The sequence below is a fragment of the Hyla sarda genome, chromosome 1 (assembly GCF_029499605.1).
Source record: "Hyla sarda isolate aHylSar1 chromosome 1, aHylSar1.hap1, whole genome shotgun sequence".
In the NCBI taxonomy this organism is placed as follows: Eukaryota; Metazoa; Chordata; class Amphibia; order Anura; family Hylidae; genus Hyla; species Hyla sarda.
The window spans coordinates 395,404,971-395,430,391 of record NC_079189.1 but is presented as its reverse complement, the minus strand read 5'-3'; the positions used below and the strand labels follow the sequence as shown (position 1 = coordinate 395,430,391).

At 43.6% G+C, this 25,421-nt stretch overlaps 2 protein-coding genes across 3 annotated transcripts in view; one reads left to right on the top strand and one right to left on the bottom strand.

Annotated features, from left to right (window-relative positions):
- The window catches only part of LOC130276668 (polyadenylate-binding protein 2), a 61,314-nt gene extending 46,624 nt beyond the window's left edge, over positions 1-14,690 (bottom strand). The window contains exons 1-3 of one of the 2 annotated variants that reach the window (XM_056526355.1): positions 14,535-14,688; positions 11,872-12,297; positions 10,772-11,746 (exon numbers count right to left, since the gene is read on the bottom strand). In XM_056526355.1, coding sequence (XP_056382330.1) covers positions 11,597-11,746; positions 11,872-12,288 — 567 coding nt within the window. In that variant the 5' untranslated portion in view covers positions 12,289-12,297; positions 14,535-14,688 and the 3' untranslated portion in view covers positions 10,772-11,596. Of the gene's footprint in view, positions 1-10,771; positions 11,747-11,871; positions 12,298-14,534 lie in introns of those variants that run through there. The other variant, XM_056526361.1, reaches the window with a different exon arrangement.
- Positions 14,691-15,225: 535 nt separating this feature from the next.
- On the top strand, positions 15,226-22,517 carry PPP1R3E (protein phosphatase 1 regulatory subunit 3E). The gene is made up of 2 exons (XM_056526331.1): positions 15,226-15,812; positions 21,769-22,517. The coding sequence occupies exons 1-2, from the start codon at positions 15,405-15,407 to the stop codon at positions 22,261-22,263; spliced, it is 903 nt and encodes a 300-aa protein (XP_056382306.1). The 5' UTR covers positions 15,226-15,404; the 3' UTR covers positions 22,264-22,517.
- The last annotated feature ends 2,904 nt before the right edge of the window (positions 22,518-25,421 follow it).

Here is a 25,421-nt window from a genome sequence, read left to right as displayed (position 1 = left end):
CCCCAGCTGCGGGACTCCCACGATCAGGCATCTTATCCCCTATCCTTTGGATAGGGGATAAGATGTGTAAGCATCGGAGAACCCCTTTAACCCCTTAAGGACGCAGCCCTTTTTCACCTTAAAGGACCGAGCCCTTTTTCGCAATTCTGACCACCGTCGCTTTATGAATTAATAACGCGAAAACGCTTTTACCAAATATTCTGATTCTGAGATTGTTTTTTCGTGACATATTCTACTTTATTTTGGTGGTAAATTTTTGGCGCTACTTGCATCCTTTTTTGGTAAAAAAATCCCAAAATGTCATGAAAATTTTGTGTTTTTCTAACTTTGAAGCTCTCTACTTGTAAGGAAAATGGATATTCACAATAAATTTAATTTTTCTTCACAAATACAATATGTCCACTTTATGTTGGCATCATAAAATGGACATATTTTTGCTTTTTGAAAAAATTAGAGGGCTTCAAAGTAGCAGTTTGGCCTTCCTAGTGGTTGCCACAGTAAAGATAGGTTTACTTTCACTTTCAATTCCACCCCCCCCCCCCCCCCAATTCCCTACCTGAGCCAGGATCCAGCAGTCTACATCGAAGATCCCGGGTCCCCATGCATCTTTTCCTGCAGGTACGGCCTCCATCTTCTTCCCACTATCCCCTCGACATCCAGGGGCGGACAGAACGGGGGGGGGGGGGGGCAGCCATGGCAACCCCCTGTCCTGCGCTGCCATTGGTCAGAACTCCGTTCTGCTAAGGGCAGGGGATAGGAGGAGATCGCAGCTCTGCGACCTCACTCCTATCCCTTAGACTGATCGGGGCTGTCGCTGACAACTCGGATCAGCCCTATTTTCCGGGTGATCGGGTCACCAGAGACCCGATCAGCCCGGAATTGGACAAAATCGCATATCTGAATTGACATCGCCGACATGGGGGGGGGGTCTCAGAACCCCCCTGGGCGATGTGCCGGGATGCCTGCTGAATGATTTCAGCAGGCATACCGATCCGGTCCCCAACCGGCTAGCGGCGGGGACCGGAATTCCCATGGGCGTATCCATACGCCCTCAGTCCTTAAGGACTCGGGATGCAGGGAGTATGCATACGCCCTGTGTCCTGAACAGGTTAAGGGAGGAATATTGTTCAAAGGCATGTAGGATATCTCCTGTAAGGCAAAACTTAGCACCTGTCGATGTACAAATGGAAGGCACATATGTGGTCGTTCTCTTATCACGAAGCGTTCTGGCCAGGTAACAGACAATCTTATTACCCTACTCATAGGAGTATTTGATACATTGCTGCATATACCATTTTTATTTATCATTCACAGATGTTCTGTGGCAATTATTTGAAATTGGAGCAAAGCAGAGAGAAAACACGGGAGAAACCTGCATATAGAGGATCCTTACCGGGTATTGGAATTATATAATGCTTTCAACACAGATTGATGGAAGCGACCCTCTTCACTGCGGGCATAAAGACCTGTAACAACTGAGGTATAAATACCGCCTGATAGTGCTCATTAACTTCGTTGGGCAAACCTCACCCCAGGCACCTTCTCATTAGAGGCATCCTTAAGCGCTATTTCCAGTTTCTCAATAGTAAATGGGTGAATCCAACATATTCCACTGGTCAGAGGTCAACAAAAGGCAGGGGAACAGCATTGATGTAAGCATCAAGTTCCAAATTAGAACAGGTATTTTTAACAGTATATGTATCCTCATAAAAAGACATTGTACAATTTAAAATTCCCTGGTCCTCAGTGTCCACACTGGAAGAATCCAATTAACATCCTATATATGCCATACCTTGTTGATAATAGAAGGATCTAATTTACCCGTACTTACTTTACTTTCGCAACACCTCAGTTTAACAAAGGACCATTTATTCTCTGTTTTAGACTCCAAATGCAGTTTATAATCTGTCTGTCCTTCCTCCCACACATCCCTAGAAGTCACAATAGGATTCATAATATACTGAGATTCTGTATCCAGCACTTTCTGCTGCAATCTAGCCCTCCTTTCTCTTGTGCTGGACTTTTGGATGTTAATGTCTCTAATACAAGAAGCCCAAACTACAGATACAGGGGCTGTACCAGTATTCACAGACAGGTACTTAGAGAGTTCAGCAGAAACTAATTCAATGGTGGTCAATATTTGTATTCAAAATGGATACATAAGGGTTGTGGTGCCCCGACATTGTCCCCCTGCCTAAGGTACACTGACAAAGAAAAGTGGTCCGATATGCCCTTTGCCAGGAATTCAACACGAATCACACACCCCAACACACCATACGAGTCTGAGTAGCAAGAGAATTGTCACCCTGCTGGATTGAGATGGCTCCACAGATCAACATACCTAAATTTAGAGAGCCCATTAGGTCGTAAAGCAGGCGGATCCCTGGTGCCTCAATTTATCTAGCAAGGGATCAAAAAAAATGTTAAGTTCCCACACAGCAATAACAGGGCCACAGAAGAATGAGAAATAGCAGTAAAAACACACTGCAGGACTGCCCCCATTATAGAAGGATATGGATACCCACCAGAATAGGGGGTCGGCAAAACACTTCACAGTATAAACAAATGAATCAACCATCTGGGTCAATGGAGGATGTATGATAGGGTGTAAAAGGAGTAGACTTATGAACTTAGAGAATAACTCCTCTAGCATGACAGAAGACTGGAGTGGTATGAGTGGCCAACCCAGGTTCTATGTGTAAGTGAGGTGTTGTCACTCATAAGGTGGATTTCTGTAAGGCACAAAATAGCAGGTTGGAACGGTCTCACTAAGTGAAGTACAGCATACAGTTGCCCAGAGACATTCCAGACAATAAGACTACACATTACCTATCAAGACAGGAAAGAGTTGGTGGAGGACTGGGTGGCATATGCCAGAACCACAGAAGTGCCTTTCTAAGAAAGTTACATAGTTGGGAAGTATCTTAAAAAAGGAAACCAAAGTAAAAGTAACACAGATAAAACGTTTGGTCATCTAGATGACCAGCAGAAAAACTATTCCCGTAAGAATAATAGGACAGGTCAATTCAAGTGCAAAAAAGTTTGACAAAAGTTTGGAAATACAGATACAGAGCAAAACAAAATCTCCTATACTTCAAGAGTGACCACTTCTGTTGGAGCAAAAAAATATACGCTTTTAGCAGAACAGGAAGAAGGCACTACTACACCATCATAGTAAAAACAGAGAAATAACACCTTACATAGCACAGTGAGCAACTCACCCCACAGGCAAAAGCATGCTGGTTAGTAATCATGCGCCCAGGCTGGGCTGGCTCGGAGCTGATGCTTTTGTTGGTCAAGTCATCGGAGAGCATCCTTGGACAAATGAAAGAAGTGTGTAGACCCGAAATCAACCACCTGTAGACAATCTGGATACACCATAGAGTAGGGGAGACCTAGGGTACAGAGCCGCCTTTTGACATGAGCAAAGTGCATCCTGTTTTTCTTAACCTCAGCAGAGTAGTCGGGGGATAAGTGAAACTTTATGACCATTAATAGCCAAATCTGCAACATCCATGGCCTTTCTTAGCAGAATATCACAGTCCCTTTAATGATTAATCTTCATGAGAACCGTATGGGAAGGACTGTCCGCAGGGAGGGGCTGAGTGGGCACTCGATAAGCCACAAACAGCAGATTGAGAGTCTTTTTGCCTAACACTTATAAAGAATTATGCAAGAATAGAGCCTTCAACCTTCTCAGGGATCCAAACCGCCCATACATTATGCCTGAGATAATCCTGTTTGGAGCGGATCTTCTCCAGAACAGGTTGATGTTTCTGCGCATCTCTTCGCAAAGTTGAGATGACCATCTCCCGACCCTCTCCTCAAGGGCCGTAGTGTGCTCAGAGATTCTCTTTAAGATCTTAGCAAAGGACATTCAGATGCTCCATGATGCCCCCCCCCATCTGATGAAAAGCAACTTGTTTCCTAGGTTCACTGCTGACAGGACATCAAAGAGAGCAGGTTCAGGAGCAGTATTGGTGGTAGAAATTTTGGGCCTGGGGTATTAGGGTATCCTCCAGGCCATCTATATCCTGACTCTTAGCCCCTTTCCCCTTATTAGACTGGGTACCCCTTTAATGGCAGCTACAAGGCACAGGCATATTTAATGATGAATGTAGGGACTTAAAATTTCACTTTTAATTACTTGTTTAAAATTTAAACCAATTTATTATTATTTATTAATTAACCACTCTGGCCGCCACCATATACTCCAAAGCAGTGCACATTAATAACAAATAGTAGACAACAGGATCCTTATACAATGGGTGTTTATACCCATAGTATTAATATTTCTTTTTCCAAGTCACCGGATTACTTCTATGCACTATGTGCGTACAGCATTGCACATAGTCCCGTATAGTTAATCAGCATCAATAGTCTATTAATGCACAGTCCCATGTGAATTCTGCAGTATAGGTGCCGTTGATATTGCACACAAACCCTTAGCAGCATATATTTTTTCACAACGTCCTGTGTTATTGCAGCTTAAGTCCCAGAAGGTAATTGTATAACACACACTTCTTATTGCACAATGTCCATACATGTATGTGATATATATATACTTTGTGCTGTTTCACATCATTAGTAGCAGTTATATACTCCAGAGGAACTCAATCTTTAACCATATAAAGTGCTATGTGCTCTTTGTGCATTTATCTCCAGTTTGGAAGACACCATCTCATTGCACCTGTTACGCCGAGCGCTCCGGGTCCCCGCTCCTCCCCGGAGCGCTCGCAACATCCTCGCAATCGCAGCGCCCCGGTCAGACCTGCTGGCCGGGTGCGCTGCGATACCTCTCCCAGCCGGGATGCGATTCGCGATGCGGGTGGCGCCCGCTCGCGATGCGCACCCCGGCTCCCGTACCTGACTCGCTCTCCGTCGGTCCGGTCCCGGCGCGCGCGGCCCCGCTCCTTAGGGCGCGCGCGCGCCGGGTCTCTACGATTTAAAGGGCCACTGCGCCGCTGATTGGCGCAGTTGGCTTAATTAGTTCATTCACCTGTGCACTTCCCTATTTAACCTCACTTCCCCTTCCCTTCCTTGCCGGATCTTGTTGCCATCGTGCCAGTGAAAGCGTTTCCCAGTGTGTTCCTAGCCTGTGTTCCAGACCTCCTGCCGTTGCTCCTGACTACGATCCTTGCTGCCTGCCCCGACCTTCTGCTACGTCCGACCTTGCTCTTGTCTACTCCCTTGTACCGCGCCTATCTTCAGCAGTCAGAGAGGTTGAGCCGTTGCTAGTGGATACGACCTGGTTGCTACCGCCGCTGCAAGACCATCCCGCTTTGCGGCGAGCTCTGGTGAAAACCAGTAGCAGCTTAGAACCGGTCCACTAGCACGGTCCACGCCAATCCCTCTCTGGCACAGAGGATCCACCTCCTGCCAGCCGAATCGTGACAGCACCTCCACTGTAAACATATAATTGCACATATTCAGGTATTATATTGCATAGTCCCCTTCATATATTGCACTTGTATATTGCACTTATATCATTCCTCATCTGCAAACACAGCAGAACAGTTTTCCTCTAGACATTTGGTCCTATTAAAAACCTGTAATCCGGTACTTGCTTCTCCTGTGGTCCGGTATAGATGGTTCTTACTCTACTGGTCCGGTCTTATCTGCTTTCTGGACACACAGGGAGGTAATGGTAAGTCCTTTTGCTTGATTCTATGCGTTTCTTGCTGTCAATTCATCAGGAATCAGATGGACAGCATTTTTCCAAACTGCACTTGTGGATTTCTCCTGGTGTGCATGTGCACAGCTCTGATGGCGGCCGTACACTGAGGTATTAGTCCTACTGATTTAAATATACCTATTAGACCCTCCCACCTTTCACTCTTATCCTATCAGGTTCAGTTCCCGAATCTCACCTGTTCCCAGGTACCGACGTTAGTTCCGGGGTCTATCTCCACCTAATTGGATAGAGAGGGGGGGGGGGGGATTCTTTTCATGCACGCACGGGTGCTTTGCACTCCACGGCTCGCTTTCTTTCCTTACCATGGGAACTAAAAACGCTATTTACCTGGCTTTACCTAAACGTATCCTATTTTCGCATGCGCTGTGCTCTACTTCCCACCACGCATGCGCTGCAGCGCGTCAAGCCTCGCTTTCAGATTGCCACCATATTGTTTGCGTTCCATCTCCGGATCACGCGAGTAATCAATAGGGGGCTTACTTCCAATACATTCTTTAAATAGATACTCTAAATCCTGCTCAAATTTATGTCATAATAATACACTGGGGGCACTTATTTCTTTATTGGCCACCACTGCATCACTCATTAAGTTTTTAGATTTTTTGCCTGCCAGTGCATTGGTGACCATAGCCTCCAGTGTATTAAATGCCCTATACCATTGGCTACTTTATCTCATTCCCTAGATGTGTCCATTAGTATTGTGGACATACCTTAACCAGTCATTAGATAAAGCACGAGTATCCTATGTAATCATTCAGTCCTTTGGGTTTAACACAATCAATTTTAAAGGTCCATTCGGCCTCTTTTTTTGTAGCAATATACGGTCCCAGTTCCCTCCCCGGGCCGGGGGCTCCACAACCTCTATAGCTTGTACTCAGGTCCTGATTTTTACCTTCATGACATTCTTTAAAGTGCACTGCAATTGGCGTATTTCTTTTGTTTAGGATATCTCCTAGATTCTCCTGCATGCTTTTTTTTCAGTGGGCGAAAAGTTTTGCCCACATAGTTTTTCATGCATGGGCACTTAAGGAGGTACACCACCCCCTTTGTGTTGCAATTAGCAAAGCTTTTCATTTCGTACTCTCGACCTGTTACCTGAATTTTGAAAATTTTTCCTTTTATCACATGTCTACATATGGAACAGCGTCCACATGTATGCATGCCTACCGCTCTGTTCGTCAACCACGTCTGCTGTGGAGTTTCAGGGGGCAAGGTAACTGTGTGTGAGGCGATCCTTTAAGTTTCGACCTCTACGGTACGTAATTGATGGCACCTCCGGAATAAGGCTCGAGATTGCTTCATCGGCCCTTAAAATATTCCAGTGTGCCATCAATATCTGTTGCACCTCTTCTGCTCTTTCGTCGAAAGTCCCTATAATTCTGGACTCTATCCCTGAGTCTCTGGTCCTATCCTCATCTTTCGGATTTAGTAATGACTCCCTATTACTGTTCAGGGCTCTAACATACACCCTTTTAAGAGTTTTATTTGGATACCCCCTGTCACATAGTCTCCGGCGCAATTCTGCCGCTTTCTGTTTAAATTATGCAATTGTTGTGCAGTTGAGCCGGACCCCAATATACTGACCGGTGGGTATACCCTTCTTCAGTGGGGGTAGATGTCAACTCCCCCACTGAAGGAGCGTATTGGTGGCAGTTTCTTTACGATGTAGGGTTGTCATTACGTTGTTTTCTGCTGTCACCCATATTTTCAAATCCAGGAAAACCATATCGGTTTTACTGATTACATGTGTAAATCTCAACCCAAAATTATTGGAGTTGAGCACAGACACAAAATCCAGAAAGGATCTCTCCGTGAATGTCCATATTAGAAAGATGTCGTCAATGAACCGGATCCACACATTTATGTGTCCAGTCCATGATGACATCTCATCCGTGAAGACATATTGGTCCTCCCACCAGCCGAGGTACAGATTTGCATAACTGGGGGCACAGGGGCTACCCATCGCTGTCACTCGCTGCTGGTGGAAGGACACGTCCTCAAAGAGAAAATAGTTTCTGGTTAAAATAAACTGTAACAGTTGCATCACAAAGTTATTATGTGTCTGGAATTGGACCCCTCTTGTTCTTAGAAAAAACTCAACTGCTTTGCAGCTTTCCCTGTAAGGGATGGATGAGTAGAGGGCTTCTACATCTAGAGAGGCCAAAAATGCCCCCTCCTCTAGATGTAGGACCTCAAGTCTTCTCAAAACATCGGTAGTATCCCACACATAGGAGGGCAGGGCATACACAAAGGGACGTAAAATCTGGTCCACATATTCACTTGGTCTCCGAGTTATATTATCAATGCCTGAGACAATCGGGCGTCCTCTTAGTGGCGGATACCCTTTATGTATCTTCGGAATTTACAAATATGTTTAACTTTCTGCCACCAGTTGATTTAAAAGAAAAAAAGGTTTTCACCGGAGTACCCCTTTAATCCAGCAAATAGGGGATAAGTTTACAAGATGGAAAAACCCATTAAAAGGAAACCTATCTTCAGATTTTACCATATATAACAAGGGGCAGCATATTATACATGGTAAAATCCTTTTCCACACCATCCCCGGAAAGGTGTTCCCTTCTGGCCCGTAAGTACTGCCCTGGCCGGGAAACCATCCCCTGCTAGTATGGCCGGTCAGGCTGTAATTATGCCCCTTCAGAATGATTGACAGCCCACATCACCGCTTTGCTCCCTTAAAAGACAGAGCAGAGTAATGATGTGGGCCGTGCCTGAGCTGTCAAACACACTGAGGAGGCGTGATTACAGCCTAGAAGGAATTCACTCCAAGCCCAGTGGAATACTTACAGCCGACAGAAGATATCTTTCAAACTGCATATCCTCACCATTGCTGCCAGAGGAATGTCTCCTGGGCATGGTGAGGAAGATTTTACCATATATACCGGAAATTTAAAGGAAAACTTGTCACCAGTTCTATGTCATCTGAACCACAGTAAGAAATACTGGCAGGCTCCCTCTGTACAGCTATACATGATTAAATGGGTACTCCAGTGGAAAAACAGTGCCAGAAAGTTAAACAGATTTGTATATTACCTCTGTTTAAAGATCTAAATCCTTCCAGAACTTATCTGCTGCTGTATACAACAGAGGAAGTTCTTTTCTTTCTGACCACAGTGCTCTCTGCAGACACCATGTCAGGAACTATCCAGAGCAGAGGTGAAAGCAGAGAGCACTGTGGTCAGACAGAAAAGAAATTCAAAAAGAAAAGAACTTCCTCTGTAGTACAGTATACAGCAGCTGATAAGTAATGGGAGGATTAAGATTTTTAAATAGAAGTAATTTACAAAACATGTTTAACTTTTTGGCACCAGTTAATTAAAAAAAAAACATTTTTTTAGTACAAGTCTCAATGGTTTAGAGCAGTTTTTTGGTGACAAAGGGAAGCCTACACAATATTGTGGCAGGTGGTTGTAATGCAGTGGCTAATGACTAATTATAGGCATGCAGATAAACAGCAGTGCATGAGATCTAACTCAACATCTATTAATATTCACATCAATAAACTGCAGACTTTAGTTTTATATGCAACAAAAAGGGGGAAGCGGTTCTTCCTAATGCATTCATAAAGACCCAGAGAATCATGAACTTCTGACAATCAATTTTTGGTTGTGATTTAAACAAAACAAAAACACACTTTCCAGAAGAAATCACATGCATACAGTGGGATAGTATGGACCCATCAATCTTGTACAACGTGCATTGCACACATAAGTCGGCTTTTTTTCTTCTAGCCCCAGTTCTCCAGTTATTGATACTAACAGATATACTAATGAGATCCTACTTTTAAATTGGATGGTGTCCACTGCTCAGTTTTCAACAGGGAGAACACCCAGGGATGAGCCAATATATTGGTGGGCGAAATGTTTCAGGCAAAAATGCTGTCATTGGCATAAAAAAAAAAAAAAAAAAAAAAAAAAAAAAAAAAAAAGGGCTGTACGTTTGACTGCTCCTCATGGAGTGGGCAAGGAAAACCTTATGCAGCATTAAAAGCATCCTTTGCAAGGGCGCTGCTATGGAGGAGATGTAGTGGACTGGCACCTTGGCATTTTACACCAGTGGAGGGAAAGTAAAATTAGTTCTCTGGCAGCAGTTCTGAAATTACAGTGTAGTGGAGCTGAAGAGTAAGACTTGAGGTCCGGGAAGCAGCACTAAGCTGTAGAGTGGTGCAATACATTGGCCCTTATTTACTAAGCGTGTTGTGTAGGTTTCTTTGTGGGTTTTAATTCCCTACAATTTATTTTTCACGGTATTTACTAAGGTTTCCCTACAGTTTCCACTTACTGTAGGGTTTTCCTCAGCTGAAATCCACCACATTTTATGTGGAAACTTTAGTAAATATGTTGGGATTTTGTGAAAATGTCAGGACCGCGCCCCTTTTATGTGACCACGTCCCTGTTCCCGACGATCACGCCCCTTTTTCGTTTTTTTTCTTAGCAAAATGAAAAGTTAGTTGGAGTTTTCTCAATTCAGGCGCAAATTCTGGCGCAGACAGAATTTCAGGCACAATGCGCCCGAAACTGGCGCACAACCCGATAAAACATGTCAGGTTGCAATAGTAAATAAGGGCCATTGTGTATTGATGGTAAGTCACTGTCACAATGAGGAGACTATCTTTCTTAGTGCTAGAGGCACAGTATATAAATATATGGTTGCCCACTGCCATAGTATAATACATGGTGGCATGCACTGTACGGTATATATGGAAGCAAAGGGTATATGGCAGTTAACTCCTGCAAAATTACCACAGCATACATATACTGTGGTATGACCACACCATGAAATATCAAGATACACAAGTCTAGTAACAGATGTTTTTCCGCAAAGTCAGCGGTTAAGTAGCCCCAACAGGTCATGCTTTCCTGTATTCCTTGGTATTGCACACATGATTTATTGTCAGTGCTTTAGGTCTTACTGCAAGTAATTGCTATGGGTATCTGCCAATAATGATCTTCTGGTGGCACATGAGCTGAGAAACAGCTCTCCATTTTACATAGATACCTACATTCCAGGAAATCATGAAGGAGAAAGCCATTTAGTAACCAAGCAATAAGCAAACAGTTGTGGATAAGGAATCTTTAATGTATGGATAACATTAGGTCCAATTTTCTTTGTAATTGTGTTCGGCGGAGAGGGAAGCCACTGTTCCCTCATGTGAAGATGCACCAGATGGGAGCTTCCTCCTCTCAGCTGACTTTCCTTCTAGGTGCTGCTAAAAACATGTCATAACCAATACATAGAACAGCGGGGGACAGCATACATGTGCAAGAAATAAGACTAATAGAATTGTTAATCATAACTGAAAAAATAATAATAAAACCTGTATTATGCAGATCTGCTAATACAAATAGAGGTTTGGAATTAAACAGAATTTTTTTTTTTTTTCTTAAATTCTTCATTTTGGGCAGTAGCAAAATACCTACATTACCGAAAATAGCAGAAAGAATTTGCTGCACAGGAAGAAGCTCCCACAATTTCCATTGAAGTATATGACCAGCAGCAAGAAGAAGCAATAAATACCTGCACTGCTCACAGACACAAATGCATACAGAGCAATACAGGTTGCTCTTCCATACACAAAGCATCACAAGCACCACAGAAACATACGAGCATTGCTTCCACACAAAACATATTGACTCCACATGCACAAAAAAAAAATAAAAAAAAAAATAAAACACACACATGGCTGCAGACATGCTTGTAAAGACTCAGAAAAACATACTCCGCCTATATTCACAGCGATAAGCAATCTCTCACCTCCCTAATGTACATCTACTGAGAAATACAACCTCATGTACAATGCCATTCAGCTCCATACACACAGCTGGTTGCGCAGGGATAAGCACACTGTTTGCAATGGACATTTAGTGTCTGTTGTTTTGGGTGTCACTTGCTGGCAAACAGAGCTCCCACTGTCATAAGAGCCCCAAGAGCCACTGCCCCCGTCAGTACAGTTTTCAATGAAGCCCAGTTCCCTTCGCGTTGCCTTCGTGCTTCTTCTATAGCCCCATCTCCATAGAGCGCTAGGAACCCATTCTGAGAAAGAGATAAAAGCAAAGATTAATATTAGTCCATATATTACAGTATATATAGGAAAAGTTATATTGTGAAATATACAACTGGATTATGCAGAGTGCTCATATCACATCAGTAAGCCTCACCCATCCTCCATTGTTCTGCATCCAATCCCTCAAGTTGGTCTCAATGTAGGTCACCATCCAATCTTGTATCCGTGGCAGAAGAGGGGCCATCTCTTTGTTGACACTCTCCGCACAGAGCGCAGCACCAAACACAAAAAATGCTACCACACGACCCCAATTCACCCCACCTTGGAACAGGCCACTAGCAACCTCTGCAAAATGTGTATATGCTGTGCCAGGGGTCACATGTATTTGTGTAGAGATTTCGCTAAAAGCCTGACGGAAACGTTCCTCAAATTCGTCTCCAGCAGCCCGCATGGCTGAATGTAGAGGACAGGATGTGGGTTGGTTTGGTTCTGGAAGTAAACTTCGCTGGCACAATTTATACTGTACAAAGTCTTCCACCAGGGGGCGGGTTCTTGGGTCAGACTGCGCCATCCAGGCTTTCTAAAAAACACAAAACACATATCCATCTAATAACGCTAAAGGTTGCAACATAGAAAAAAAAAACACATGCCTTATTACTAGAGATAAACAGGTATTACTAAGTGTCCGGCCCAAGGTCTGATTATTAAAATCCTATATGTGTATTATAAATTATAACTGTGTGTGATGTATTATCCAAGACATGGGTGAGAGGTCATTCAGACGGTGTATCCTTTTGTGTATTGCATTTTATTGGGGGTCTGGCTGTTTGTTTGTATCTCCTTTGAAGTCAGAGGCCCTTTGAAGCAGCAGGATGTAAGGGGCACCCTGGTCCCATCATATAATCAACCAGATAAGAGGGCCAGGAACAGAGATGCCCCCCTGGTGGGATCAGAGGGGAGGGGGGAATGGAGTCTCCCTCCAAACAGGCAGATATATAATATTTAACAATGCTAGACTCAGTGTGTTAAAGGCTGTGCCACAAGCTGACAAGACCATCCTAAGAACAGCAAACTCATGGACTGCTATATCATCATTTGTTTTCTGAATTTGCCTTGCTAAACACTTCCATATTTTTATACCTGTATGTCATTTGTTTCTGTATTTTTATATATATATATAGCACTGTGATACCTTTTATCAGATTAATTGTTTAATTAATCAGCTCTGGTCTTTGATCTCTAAATATATGAGCTCACCTTTCTGAATGAGGCTCTGGTGGAAACACATTTATCTAAGGGTTAATTTGGTGACTTGCTGGGACTAGTAGTGGATACCCAGAGGTCTGGTGGCCTTAATCCTTGCACCATCACACTCTCTCTAGTGTCTTGGCTGGACCGATAGGGTGTGATCGTGACACTAAGGAAAATGCAAAAGACATCTCCCAGCGTAATGATTCACTAGTGAGGATATAACATATCAGCCTGAATATGCCTGGGTTACTGTATACCAGCAAATAATGCAACCTACAGTGGAAAGTGCTGGACCCCTACAATATACGAGAGCTCAAAGTACATCCCTGGCATGTACTGGAGTGTAGAGGGATCTGGAGGGGGTGATTGCTGGCGTACAAGACCGTTCAAGACCAGATAGTACTCAGAGGTACTTCTGGGTTGGGAATGCCTCCCATTTGATTCTTCAGGAACTGTCTGCTCTACAGATCACTGAGCTGGTAGAAAGGAAGAAATAGAGGGTGGTTGGGACCAGGAGACATCAGCAGAGGGGAATTGGGGAATGTAAGTACAGTGACCCCCCGACCTATGATGGCCCCTACATATGATCATTTCAACATACAATGCTTTTGTATGTCAGGGCCATCGCATAAACGGCTATCCGGCAGAGCAGACTGCTTCAGCTGCCACCGGATAGCAGTTTATGGTGCCCCGTGTGGTCCTGTGGGTGTCACTCACCTGTACTGGTGCTCCGGACCGTCCTCTTCGGGATCCCCTGCATTGCCGGCGCTCTCCATCATCGTCATCACGCACGCAGTCCCGTCATCCAATAGAAGCGACGTGATGACGGCAATGAAGAGACGCAGCAGAGACGGTCCGGGGATGCGGCGACAGTGATGGAGGGTGACATCCAGGGCAGCGGTGAGGACAGGTGAGTACTGTATAACCTCCTATAAGAGTGGTCTTCAACCTGCGGACCTCCAGATGTTGCAAAACTACAACTCCCAGCATGCTGGGAGTTGTAGTTTTGCAACATCTGGAGGTCCGCAGGTTGGAGACCACTGTCCAATACTTTACATTGCACGGATCCCTCAACATACATATGTTGAGGGACCACTGAAAATCTCTCAGCCTGGAATTCCCTGTTAAAGAGGTACTCCGGTATTTAAAAAAAAAAAAAAAAAAAACACATTCCCTAGAGTAATTGTCAACACGCCCCCTTCATGCATCTCTATGGGGGAGACAGAGATACAGGAGCTCTGTACTCGTGTATCTCCAACCACCCACAGAGATGCATGGAGGGGGCTTTGTGCAGAACAGCACAGTGAAATCTGGTGATGCACATCATTCCATTCAAGTAGCATCTCACATGAAGTCCTAAGGATAGACACTATTACAATCCCCAGGTGTGCTCCTCCAGGATGACAAAGCCGTGCACCCTTAGTGCTGGAGACAGCCATAACACATCCACAGGCTGCTGACCTCTCAATACTGTAAAGGTGGTGTCAGGTGCACAGAGCCCCCACCCCCTGGACACCTGCAGTTTACATTACTGCCCCCTCAGTATGAGCGGTGCCAGCTTCTTACCAATCATGTGCTGCTGGGGCGCCCCCCGTAGCCTCCTGCTGCCACTCTCATGCTGCTCTCCACCACTCAGGTCCGTTCCTCTCCCCCTTTTCGGTTTCAGATTAATTCACTTCCGGTTCTGTCATGGCGACGCCCGATGACGCAAGCACATCCTCACGAGCCGCTTCCTGATTGGACAGAGCAGACTGGCCCACGGGAGAAGAAAATGCCGCCATACCGTAATGAGTAGACTAGAAGGGCGGCATGCACCTATCCCTCCAATACAGTCAGCCGCCTCCTCACGGGTGTCTGGAGCGGTGCGGTGCCCATGTGCGGCCGCCTCATGCTACCACGAGTCCTGCTATTAAATCCATTGGTGCGTGCTAACAAAGCAGCCGTGCACATTAGCGCAGTAAACTCCGGCCATGCGGAGCCGCATGTGTTCTGCAGCTGGACTACACGGCAGCTCCAGAGTGCTGCGTCCCGTTCAGTTGTCTTCATGTGTGGTGACACTACCGACTCCTGGGGGCCAGCATGCCGGCTACCGCCACTCTTCCCTTCCTCATTTCCTGGCGTCTGCTCCTATACAGATCACCTTGCGCTGGGCTCCACCCTGCAGCTGCCCTCCAATCTGCTGTGCGGACGGGAGGAGGGGGAGGCACGGCTGCGGCGCTTCTATACCGAGCATTACGGTAGTGGTCCAGGCGTCTGTAGGATGCTGAGGATGAAGGAGAGCGCTGCTGGTGCAGAGCACACGGGGTGACCGTTAGGGTAGAGGTATAGCAGAGCTGTGGGAGTACATGGCATACGGCAGTGCACTCTGTAGAGTTTAGTCATAGCTGCATGGCACAGAGGGGATAGCAGTGCAGAGTGTCTGTTAAACAGCACAGGATGTCTCGTCCCTCTCGGCCCCCCTCAGGGGACATCCCCAGGAACCTGAGCTATATTGCAGGTCTGTATGAGAGAGCCTATTACCGCACAGCTAGGCCCAGCATAGAGGAGCATGATGAGGCAGAAGAGGGGGCGTCCTCCCCTGGCCTCTCCTGTACAGTGAAGGCGGCTCCTCGGAGGTGGAGGTCACGCTCCGCACCTGCCCTGCGTGTGTCCCGGGCGGAGCGACACCGAAGCCCGGAGACCAGAAAGAGAGTGCGCTTCGCTGATGCACTGGGATTGGAGCTGGAGTCTGTCCGCCACTTCAGACGTGAAGACGTGCCCTCCATCCCCCAGCATGTCACCTATCGACTGCAGAAAGAGCTGCTGGAGCAGCTGGGGGGCTCCTGCATTGCCAGCGAGCACGTGGTATGTATTCCCGAGTCCTTGCCACATATTCAGCATGGGCAGTAAGAAATCACCGCTATGAAGAATGATATATAGAAATCCAGGTTTGCTGGTACGATAAAGTTTACGACGAGATCTAAGTAAACTGCGCGACACGATATACGCATGCGTGTTGGAGTCATTGCTTTGTGCAGGATTCTATGCAGTGTCAGGCGTATGCAGTTCTCTTATCTGCACACGTAAAATGCACATGCTGCAACCTTGTAGTTTCCTTCAGTCACAGCTGGTACTATAGGATATCCTGTATTTTTATATAGATGCATGCAGTCTGCTTTTATATACCCTGGTACAATGTCATAATGTTATAGGATATAGCCTGAAACGACATAAAATCCTGCAGAAAGCAATGACCGCAACTCCAGCACGCATGCGTAACTCACTTTCCATTGTCTTTCAGTTTATTATGATCACACAGTGAACTATGGTGCCCACTTCTCATTAACCCCTTAAAGGAGTAGTCCAGTGGTGTCTCAGTGGTGAGCAACTTATCCCCTATCCTAAGGATAGGGGATAAGTTGCAGATCGCGGGGGTCCGACCGCTGGGGCCCCCTGCGATCTCCTGTACGGAGCCCCGGCAGCCCGCGGGAAGGGGGCGTGTCGACCTCCGCACGAGGCGGCGGCCGATACGCCCCCTCAATAGAACTCTATGGCAGAGCCGAAGCGCTGCCTTCGGCAATCTCCGGCTCTGCCATAGAGACGTATTGAGGGGGCGTGTCGGCCGCCGCTTCGTGCGGGGGTCGACACCCGCTATCTGGGCCGAGAGCCGGGGCCCCGTACAGAGAGATCGCAGGGGGCCCCAGCGGTCGGACCCCCCGCGATCTCAAACTTATCCCCTATCCTTAGGATAGGGGATACGTTTTTCACCACTGGACTACCCCTTTAAGGACTCAGGGTTTTTCAATTTTTGCACTTTAGTTTTTTCCTCCTTACCTTTTAAAAATCATAACTCTTTCAATTTTCCACCTAAAAATCCATATTATGGCTTATTTTTTGCGCAACCAATTGTACTTTGCAATGACATTAGTCATTTTACCCCAAAATTCACGGCAAAACGGAAAAAAAATCATTGTGCGACAAAATCGAAGAAAAAACGCCATTTTGTAACTTTTGGGGGCTTCCGTTTCTACGCAGTGCATATTTCGGTAAAAATTACATCTTCTCTTTATTCTGTAGGTCCATATGGTTAAAATGATATCCTACTTATATAGGTTTGATTTTGTTGTACTTCTGGAAAAAATCATAACTACATGCAGGAAAATTTATACGTTTAAAAATGTCCTCTTCTGACCCCTATAACTTTTTTATTTTTCCACGTACAGGGCGGTATGAGGACTCATTTTTTGCGCCGTGATCTGAAGTTTTTATCGGCATGATTTATGTTTTGATCGGACTTTTTGATCACTTTTTATTCATTTTTTTAATGGTATAAAAAGTTACCAAAATACGCTTTTTTGGACTTTGGAATTTTTCTGCGCGTACGCCATTGACCGTGCGGTTTAATTAATGATATATTTTTATAGTTCGGACATTTACGCACGGGGCGATACCACATATGTTTATATATATTTTTTATTTACACTGTTTTATTTTTTTTATTAGAAAAGGGGGGTGATTCAAACTTTTATTAGGGAAGGGGTTAAATGACCTTTATTAACACTTTTTTTTAAACTTTTTTTTTGCAGTGTTATAGGACCTATAACACTGCACACACTGATCTTTCATGCTGATCACTGGTGTGCATTAACATGCCTGTGATCAGTGTTATCGGCGCTTGACTGCTCCTGCCTGGATCTCAGGCACGGAGCAGTCATTCGTCGATCTGACACCGAGGAGGCAGGTAAGGGCCCTCCCGGTGTCCTGTAAGCTGTTCGGCACGTCACGATTTCACCACGGCGATCCCGAACAGCCCGACTGAGCGATCGGTGATGTCTTGTATCAGCCGCGGGTCCCGGCTGTTGATAGCCGTCGGGACGACCCGATATGACGCGGGGACACCGCGTGACCCCACGGCATATCGCGGGAGCCGGCGGAGGGGTCGTTAAGGGGTTAACAATGATCCCATTTTAATATTTGTATGGTCTAGAGCAGTGTTTCCCACCCAGTGTACCTTCATCTGTTGCAAAACTTCAACTTCCCAGCATGCCCAGACAGCCTTTGGCTGTCTGGGCATGCTGGGAGTTGCAGTTTTGTAACAGCTGGAGGCACACTGGCCTATCGTAAGAAACTATTGACCTTCTGTTAACCTAGACCAGCTGTCTCCAACCTGTGGCAAAACTACAACACTCAGCATGCCTGGGCACACTCGTAGTTGTAGTTTACAAAAGCTAGAGAGCTGTAAGTTGAAGACCACTGGCCTGCCTTTATACTTTTCAACTCATGACAAGGTAACTTTTTTGGACAACCCTCTGTAAACCTAAACAGAAAAATGTACATGCACATAAACACATAGTAAAAGTGGAGCAGTTGCCCATAGTAACCAATCAGGCGTTAAAATTAAATAATTGTGTAGCTCACAATAGGATACATGAGGTTAAAGGGGTACTCCCATGGAAAACTTTATTTATTTATTTATTTATTTATTTATTTAAATCAACTGGTGCCAGAAAGTTAAACAGATTTGTAAATCACTTCTATAAAAAAATCTTATTCCTTCCAGTACTTTTTAGGGGCTGTATACTAAAGAGAAATCCAAAAAGAAATGCATTTCCGCTGATGTCATGACCACAGTGCTCTCTGCTGACCTCTGCTGTCCATTTTAGGAACTGTCCAGAGAAGCATATGTTTGCTATGGGGATTTTCTCCTGCTCTGGACAGTTCCTAAAATGGACAGCAGAGGTCAGCAGAGAACACTGTGGTCATGACATCAGCGGAAATGCATTTCTTTTTTGGATTTCTCTTTAGTATACAGCCCCTAAAAAGTACTGGAAGGATTAAGATTTTTTAATAGAAGTGATTTACAAATCTGTTTAACTTTCTGGCACCAGTTGATTTAAAAAAAAAAAAAAAAAAAGTTTTCCACAGGAGTACCCCTTTAACTGAAACTTCCCTCACCCCAAAAGAAAAAGGAGAAATATTTCAAAATTAATAATTTGTAAACAGTCCTCAGTGAGTCACTCAATCATATACTCAACCTTTATATTGAGTGACTCACTGAGGAATGTTTACAAATTATTCCTTTTGAAATATTTCTTATGGGGCAGATGTACCTTGGGGCACCCTTGGACACCAGAGCCCCAATACAACTGCTACCTCTGCAACCCCTGTAGTTACGCCCCCTACCAGTGTATGATGGAGAAATATTCAAAGTAGGGCCCTGTGATAGCTTGTACAAGTACAGGTTCAGTCAGGCTTTCCTGGGAAACATCCGGATATCTCATTTTAGTGGATACCCCCAAATGAGAAAAGAATGCTGGATATTTTCTATTTTCCAATAAGACCCCTAATAGGTGCCATATTACATTTTGTTGACACTTTGTGGCTGATTAACGATACACAACTAATAACCATCTGTGTTTTTTGTGGCAGACTGTAAAAATTCCACATTTTACCATAATTTACACAATTTGATTAATGGTGGCAAAATTAGCTGTTTTTACTGTGATTACAGCCATTCGCAGCAAAAGCGCACATGATAATTAGCTGCGTCTATTCACAGGTACAGATCTTTCCATTATAGTTGGCCTCTTTGGTGGATTCACTTCTGGTTTGGCTTTAAAATACTGATCAAAATACTGCCACAAGTGTATAAAATCCATCCCTTATCAATACAGTCTGCCTTTACAAACTCCTAAAAGAAGGGGGCGTTTAAACGAGATCAATGTATTTGGCAAACTCCAACGTCTTGTGGAAAGTCTTTTCAGAGTAAGTTGTATAACTGCAATGGGAAGATCAACTTCATATTAACTGTGTTAGAATGGGATATCATAAAAGATCATGTAGCTGTTATGTGTAGGTATCACAATACTTCTCTCCAAATTGTGTATTTTCTTAAATATCTCACATTTAACTAGTTTGCACTTAGAAACTCAGAACTCATCAGATCTTGTCATGTGACTACAAGTAATTCAGATGAAGTATTGAATCACAAATAACAGATAACAAAGCGTCCTGACATCACTTAGGACTTATACAGTACGCTTGACATATTACAACTCTGTACAGCCTCCAAAATAAGATATAACATGGCACCCATTGCAATCTGTACCTTTTCAGGAGACACTACAGATTATTATAATTTTTTATTTTTTGTAGGATTTCTAATGGATCCTACACCATTAGACACCATATTAGAGAGCTTTTTTTTCCAGGGGAGAACTTCTCATAATATACCAATGAAATATGATGTGCTTTAGTCTAAGTAATTCCATAATTATATAGCTCCAGCTGCCATACACCAATAGAAGACTTTTAAAGGGGTATTCCAGGCCAAAACTTTATATATATATATATATCAACTGGCTCCGGAAAGTTAAACAGATTTGTAAATTAAATAAAATAAGGACACATTTTACCTATATATATATTCAAATGTGGTAACTAGCCACTCTATTAGCGTACTTTTAGCCTGCATGTGGCTTGTTTTTGTGCATTGAGTATTCGCTTACTTAGAATAGGCGATTCCTTGTTGCACATAAGTAACTACTATATATGCCAGTGGTACATTTATATATTTTTATGCATTAATATCTATTGCCTGTATCTTTGTGTTCTCCGCACAGGGCCCTGTGAGGAGTAACTTTTTATATTGTCATTTTAATAAATTGAATGTATTATTATTGAAGCATGTCCCACTATTTTTTTTTTTTTATAATTATTAACCCATTATATTCTACTCACCTAGAAGGTCCAGGCACTAGTATTTGTTTCTGGTTTTCTTTCCTTTTTTGCAACTAAGGTATAGCTGCATGCCCTAGTCTGACCTCGGTGTGCATTAATAATTGTGAGCTGCACATACCTATTTTTTCTTCAGATTTGTAAATTACTTCTATGAAAAAATCTTAATCCTTCCAATAGTTATTAGCTTCTGAAGTTTTCTGTCTAACTGCTCAATGATGATGTCACGTCCCGGGAGCTGTGCATGATGGGAGAATATCCCCATAGGAACTGCACAGCTCCCGGGACGTGAGTCATCATTGAGCAGTTAGACAGAAAACAGCAACTCAATTTCAGAAGTTAATAACTATTGGAAGGATTAAGATTTTTTAATAGAAGTAATTTCCAAATCTGTTTAACTTTCCGAAGCCTGTTGATATATAAAAACAAAGTTTTAGCCTGGAATACCCCTTTAATCCTCATTGTTGTATCACAATAAGTGTTCTATGAGAGAGTCTTTTTAATTCTATGGCTTAAGTAACTAAAATGGCTTTATTTGCATTCAAGGACAGGTAAACAGTGTACTGTACCTAAAAGCTTCTGCTCATAAGTATGTGTTCTGTTACTTGCTGTAATTGCTTCACATCAAAGTAAGATGGCTGTCTGACAAGTCCAAGAATAGCATGTCCGTCACGTGGGGCTAACAGCATGCACTTTTATTACTAAGCTGGGACTTTCCTTTCTGGAAGATTTCCATGCAAACCACTTTTTAGCCCTCTGGATAGTTGATGATGTGATCACGCATTAACCTGATCCATATGATTTTATTATTTATGTTTCCCTTTATTTTAAATACCAGAATTGAAACAATGGATTCTGTTAGTTAAACAAAACAGAACTGTGTTTCTTATTCAGAAGAAAAGAGGGCTCATTTTCTCTTCTTTTCTTTTTTTTTAATGCAGCCCAGATGCCTTCAGGTGATTTACCTTTAGGCCTTTAATGTATGTCGGCCCATAGTTTTTTTTAATGCGCTGCCTTTTTAAATGACTGTGATAAATGTTACATTATGATTTCAATACCTGACTGAGATGTTGCTGTTTTTCAGAGCTGGTGCGAGGCTCGCCATTCTTTATCCCCATCATGGATAGTAGAGCGTGGAACATTGGAGAAACAGACCTGGGAGCGGAGTGCTTGGGATCAGGAGACATGGGATCAGCGTGTATGCCTACAAAGTTTGCGCTGTGAGAGCTGCTTTTTGTGGGGTTCTGTTAGGGTTCTAGATTTGGCTTATGAAAAGAGAGTCACCGTGCGATATTCTCTCAACAAATGGCTTTCTCATCAGGATACACATGCTCTGTATGCTGCTCGTCTGTGTCACGGTGGACCTGGGCACCCTGGCACAGATCTTTTCACCTTTCGTCTTCCTCTTCCACAACTAGACCAACCACAGGCTTCATCTTTAGAGTTTGCCATCTGCTATCAAGTAGGGGATGAAGAATTCTGGGACAACAACAAAGGGAGAAATTACAGTGTTGTTCGACCTGAAACTGGGTCCTCTCGAACTCAGCAATCTGAAAATGGATGGGTTCATTTCATATAAGAGAGAGGAGAGTATGTCTGCCCTCAACATTAGTGAGATATTGCCCTTTGTCTTAAAGTAACACCAAAGACAACATGACAACTGCTAGGAAAAGAAAAAAAAAATGCTACTGAGTAAGGATTAGAGACTAGACCAGAGTATTGCTTGACCAATATTATTAAAGGGGTACTCTGGTGGAAAAAATATTTTTTCAAATCAACTGGATACAGAAAGTTGAACAGATTTGTAAATGACTTCTATTTAAAAATTTCAACCCTTCCAGTACTTATCAGCTGTGTAAACTACAGATATAATACAGAGAAATGTGTGAAGTTCTTTCCAGTCTGACCACAGTGCTCTCTGCTGACATATCTGTCCATGTCAGGAACTGTCCAGAGCAGGAGAGCTTTTCTATGGGGATTTGCTTCTAATCTGGACAGTTCCAGACACTGACAGAGATGTCAGCAGAGAGCACTGTGGTCAGACTGGAAAGAACTGCACACATTTCTCTGTATTATACAGTAGCTGATAAGTACTGGAAGGGTCAAGATTTTTGTAATAGAAGTAATTAACAAATCTGTTTAACTTTCTGGCACCAGTTGATTTGAAAACATTTGTTTTCCACTTGTTTCCACCGGAGTTCCCCTTTAAGATTATCAAGACTTCTAAAGGGCTTAACCCATAGCAACTGATGTAACATTCACATACTTTAGTTTAACCTGCCTTAGGCAAAATACGTAGAGATAGGCTGCTGCATATGTTGGGACTAAACAGATTACATAAACCTGGCAGCTGCCTAAAAAAATTCAGGAATCTCTACCTCACAAAAAAAAAAAAATCGCATTGTTCCTGGTATTGCTGTCCCGGTCTCCGCTGTGACCCTCTTCCTGCTTCTAAAGCCTGACACGCAACCCTGCCCCACAGCTAATCTATGGTCACAGCAATTTGCTCATTGGCAATGACAGATTGGGTACGGGCCCCAAGCCTTTTCTGGTGCCCATGCCCAATCTGTCAAATTGCCCATGGTGGTAGGGTGGACACCGCTGTGCCCAGCGATTAGCTGAGCTGCAGTGTTGTGTGTAAAGCTCCAGAAGCGGGAAGAAGATTGCAACAAAGACAGAGTGACGAGGTAAGCCCAGGTTTATGCTTTTAATGCCAGCAGCCTGGGCATATTGAGGAAACAAATGATTTTTGCGGATAACCCCCTTTAAGGCCTCGGCCTTAGACTGAAGGCACAGTAACTATTTGGACAATGACATTTTTAGATTCTATTTACACTGTGCTGCTTTCCAAGGTCTTTCTATTGAAAATTGACTACATGGTTATACATTATTTCCACCATCTTATAATGTATAATAATATGAAGGCTGTATTGGAATGGTTAGTTGCACACTAAGTTCACTATGTGTGTGCCTCACAGATCCAACCGTAATACCTCGGTATTTACAGATATTTTCTGAATGTCACCATTACCATAGAGCTGGTATTATTTGAAAACATGACAAAAGACTATGAATTGTGAGGGGAGATAATATAAGTTTACATAGGAATTAGGAAAATGTACTATTTGAGGGTGGTGATGTTTAATGTTATTGTACTATTTTGTCTGTAATTTGTATAAAATTACAATAGAGAGTGTGGATGTGCATGATGAACACATGCCTTATCTGTATCCTTAAAATAATAGTTTTATGACCAGAGAAAAGTGCTAAAAATTGCAGGGTTATTCTGCATTCTTAAATGGACGGCCTTTCAATCCAGAAGGTTAACCAATGTATAAGTACCTTTACCCCGGGAATGGATCCATGGATACATAAGAGCACTTGCACAGAACTTTATCAAAGCTAAACTTGTGGTTGCAGTTGCCTCCCCATAAACAGGACTCAGTCTGTCTGCAAGGAGAGTGCTGGGAGCACCACAAGTCTTCAGAGGAGCAGTCACTTCATTGTAGTTTATGGGGCGTTCAGAAATATACATATAAGCGAGCTTGAGGAGGATTGGTACATTGAGCTTTGTATCGCAAAGCTGAATTTTTGTTTTAATGGAGTAATATCTTAGACCTTAAAGAGGTACTGCAGCCAGAATTAACTTATCCCCTATACACAGGATAGGGGATAAGTAGTTTATCACGGGGGTTCCAACCACAGGGGCCCCCTGTGATCTCCTGAACGGGACCCCGTCCTGCTTAGTCAGGAGCGCGCGTCATCTACCTCTAGATGGCACACGCTCCATTGAAATGAATGGAGCACGTGCTGTCTAGAGGTAGATGACATGCGCTCCTGACTGAGTGGGATTGGGTCCCGTTCAGAAGATCAGAGGGGCCCCAGCAGTCCGACCCTCTGCAATCAGCTACTTGTCCCCTATCCTGTGTATAGGGGAGAAGTAAATTCTGGCTGCAGTACCCCTTTAAACTCTGTTATAGATGGCAACTGACTCTTTCACCCCTGTTAAAGTGCCTGCTGTTCACCTTGTCTCGTACAATATACTGTACCTTAAGTAACTGATAGTTTTAATACAAAAAATGTACTTAGTTTTCAGAGACAGCAGCCTTAAAAGCTCAGGGTTCAACACAATAACCATCAGGAAAGCACAACAGACAACAGTACACAGAGATTTTGTCATGAAAATTCTGTCACCTGGTTCAACACATTACACAAATCTTTGTATCTTTCCTTTTGGTGAATGTACAGAAGGTTGTCTCCATTGAGGGTTCTGACCTGTGTTTATTTCCTGCCTTCTTTCATTCCATATGTAGCAAATCAATTGAGTGTCTATATTACCAGTAAGAACACTGCCACTTCCCTTAGCTTCCACTGGGAAGGGATTCTAGGAAAGGGGAAGATTTTCTCATACTAATGTATGGGATATACCTGACTTCAGTATCTATTACTATAGCTGGTGCCTGAGTATCTGCCTTGTGTGACACCAGCTTTACAGTCCTAGCAGAAATACATTTGTTGTTTAACTAAATTGGAGAACCCATTAAACATATCCAGAGATTACACTGCCCCTAAAAAGATTAGAAACTATTAGGAGGGATGTGGAGACATTGGTACATTGGAAAAGGCCGGTAAAGTATTTAATATATATGACTACGAATAGAGTACCGTCATTTCTTACCTATACCTTCATTCATGTCCTATTCTATTCCTTGGTTGAATTTGATGCATATGTCTCTT

What these genes read in the sequence shown, in the direction of transcription:
- PPP1R3E (XM_056526331.1), top strand. Translation starts at nt 15,405, where the DNA reads ATGTCTCGTCCCTCTCGGCCCCCCTCAGGGGACATCCCCAGGAACCTG. An exon ending in GCATTGCCAGCGAGCACGTG is followed by an intron (nt 15,813 to 21,768) that starts GTATGTATTCCC and finishes GCTGTTTTTCAG; the next exon opens with AGCTGGTGCGAGGCTCGCCA.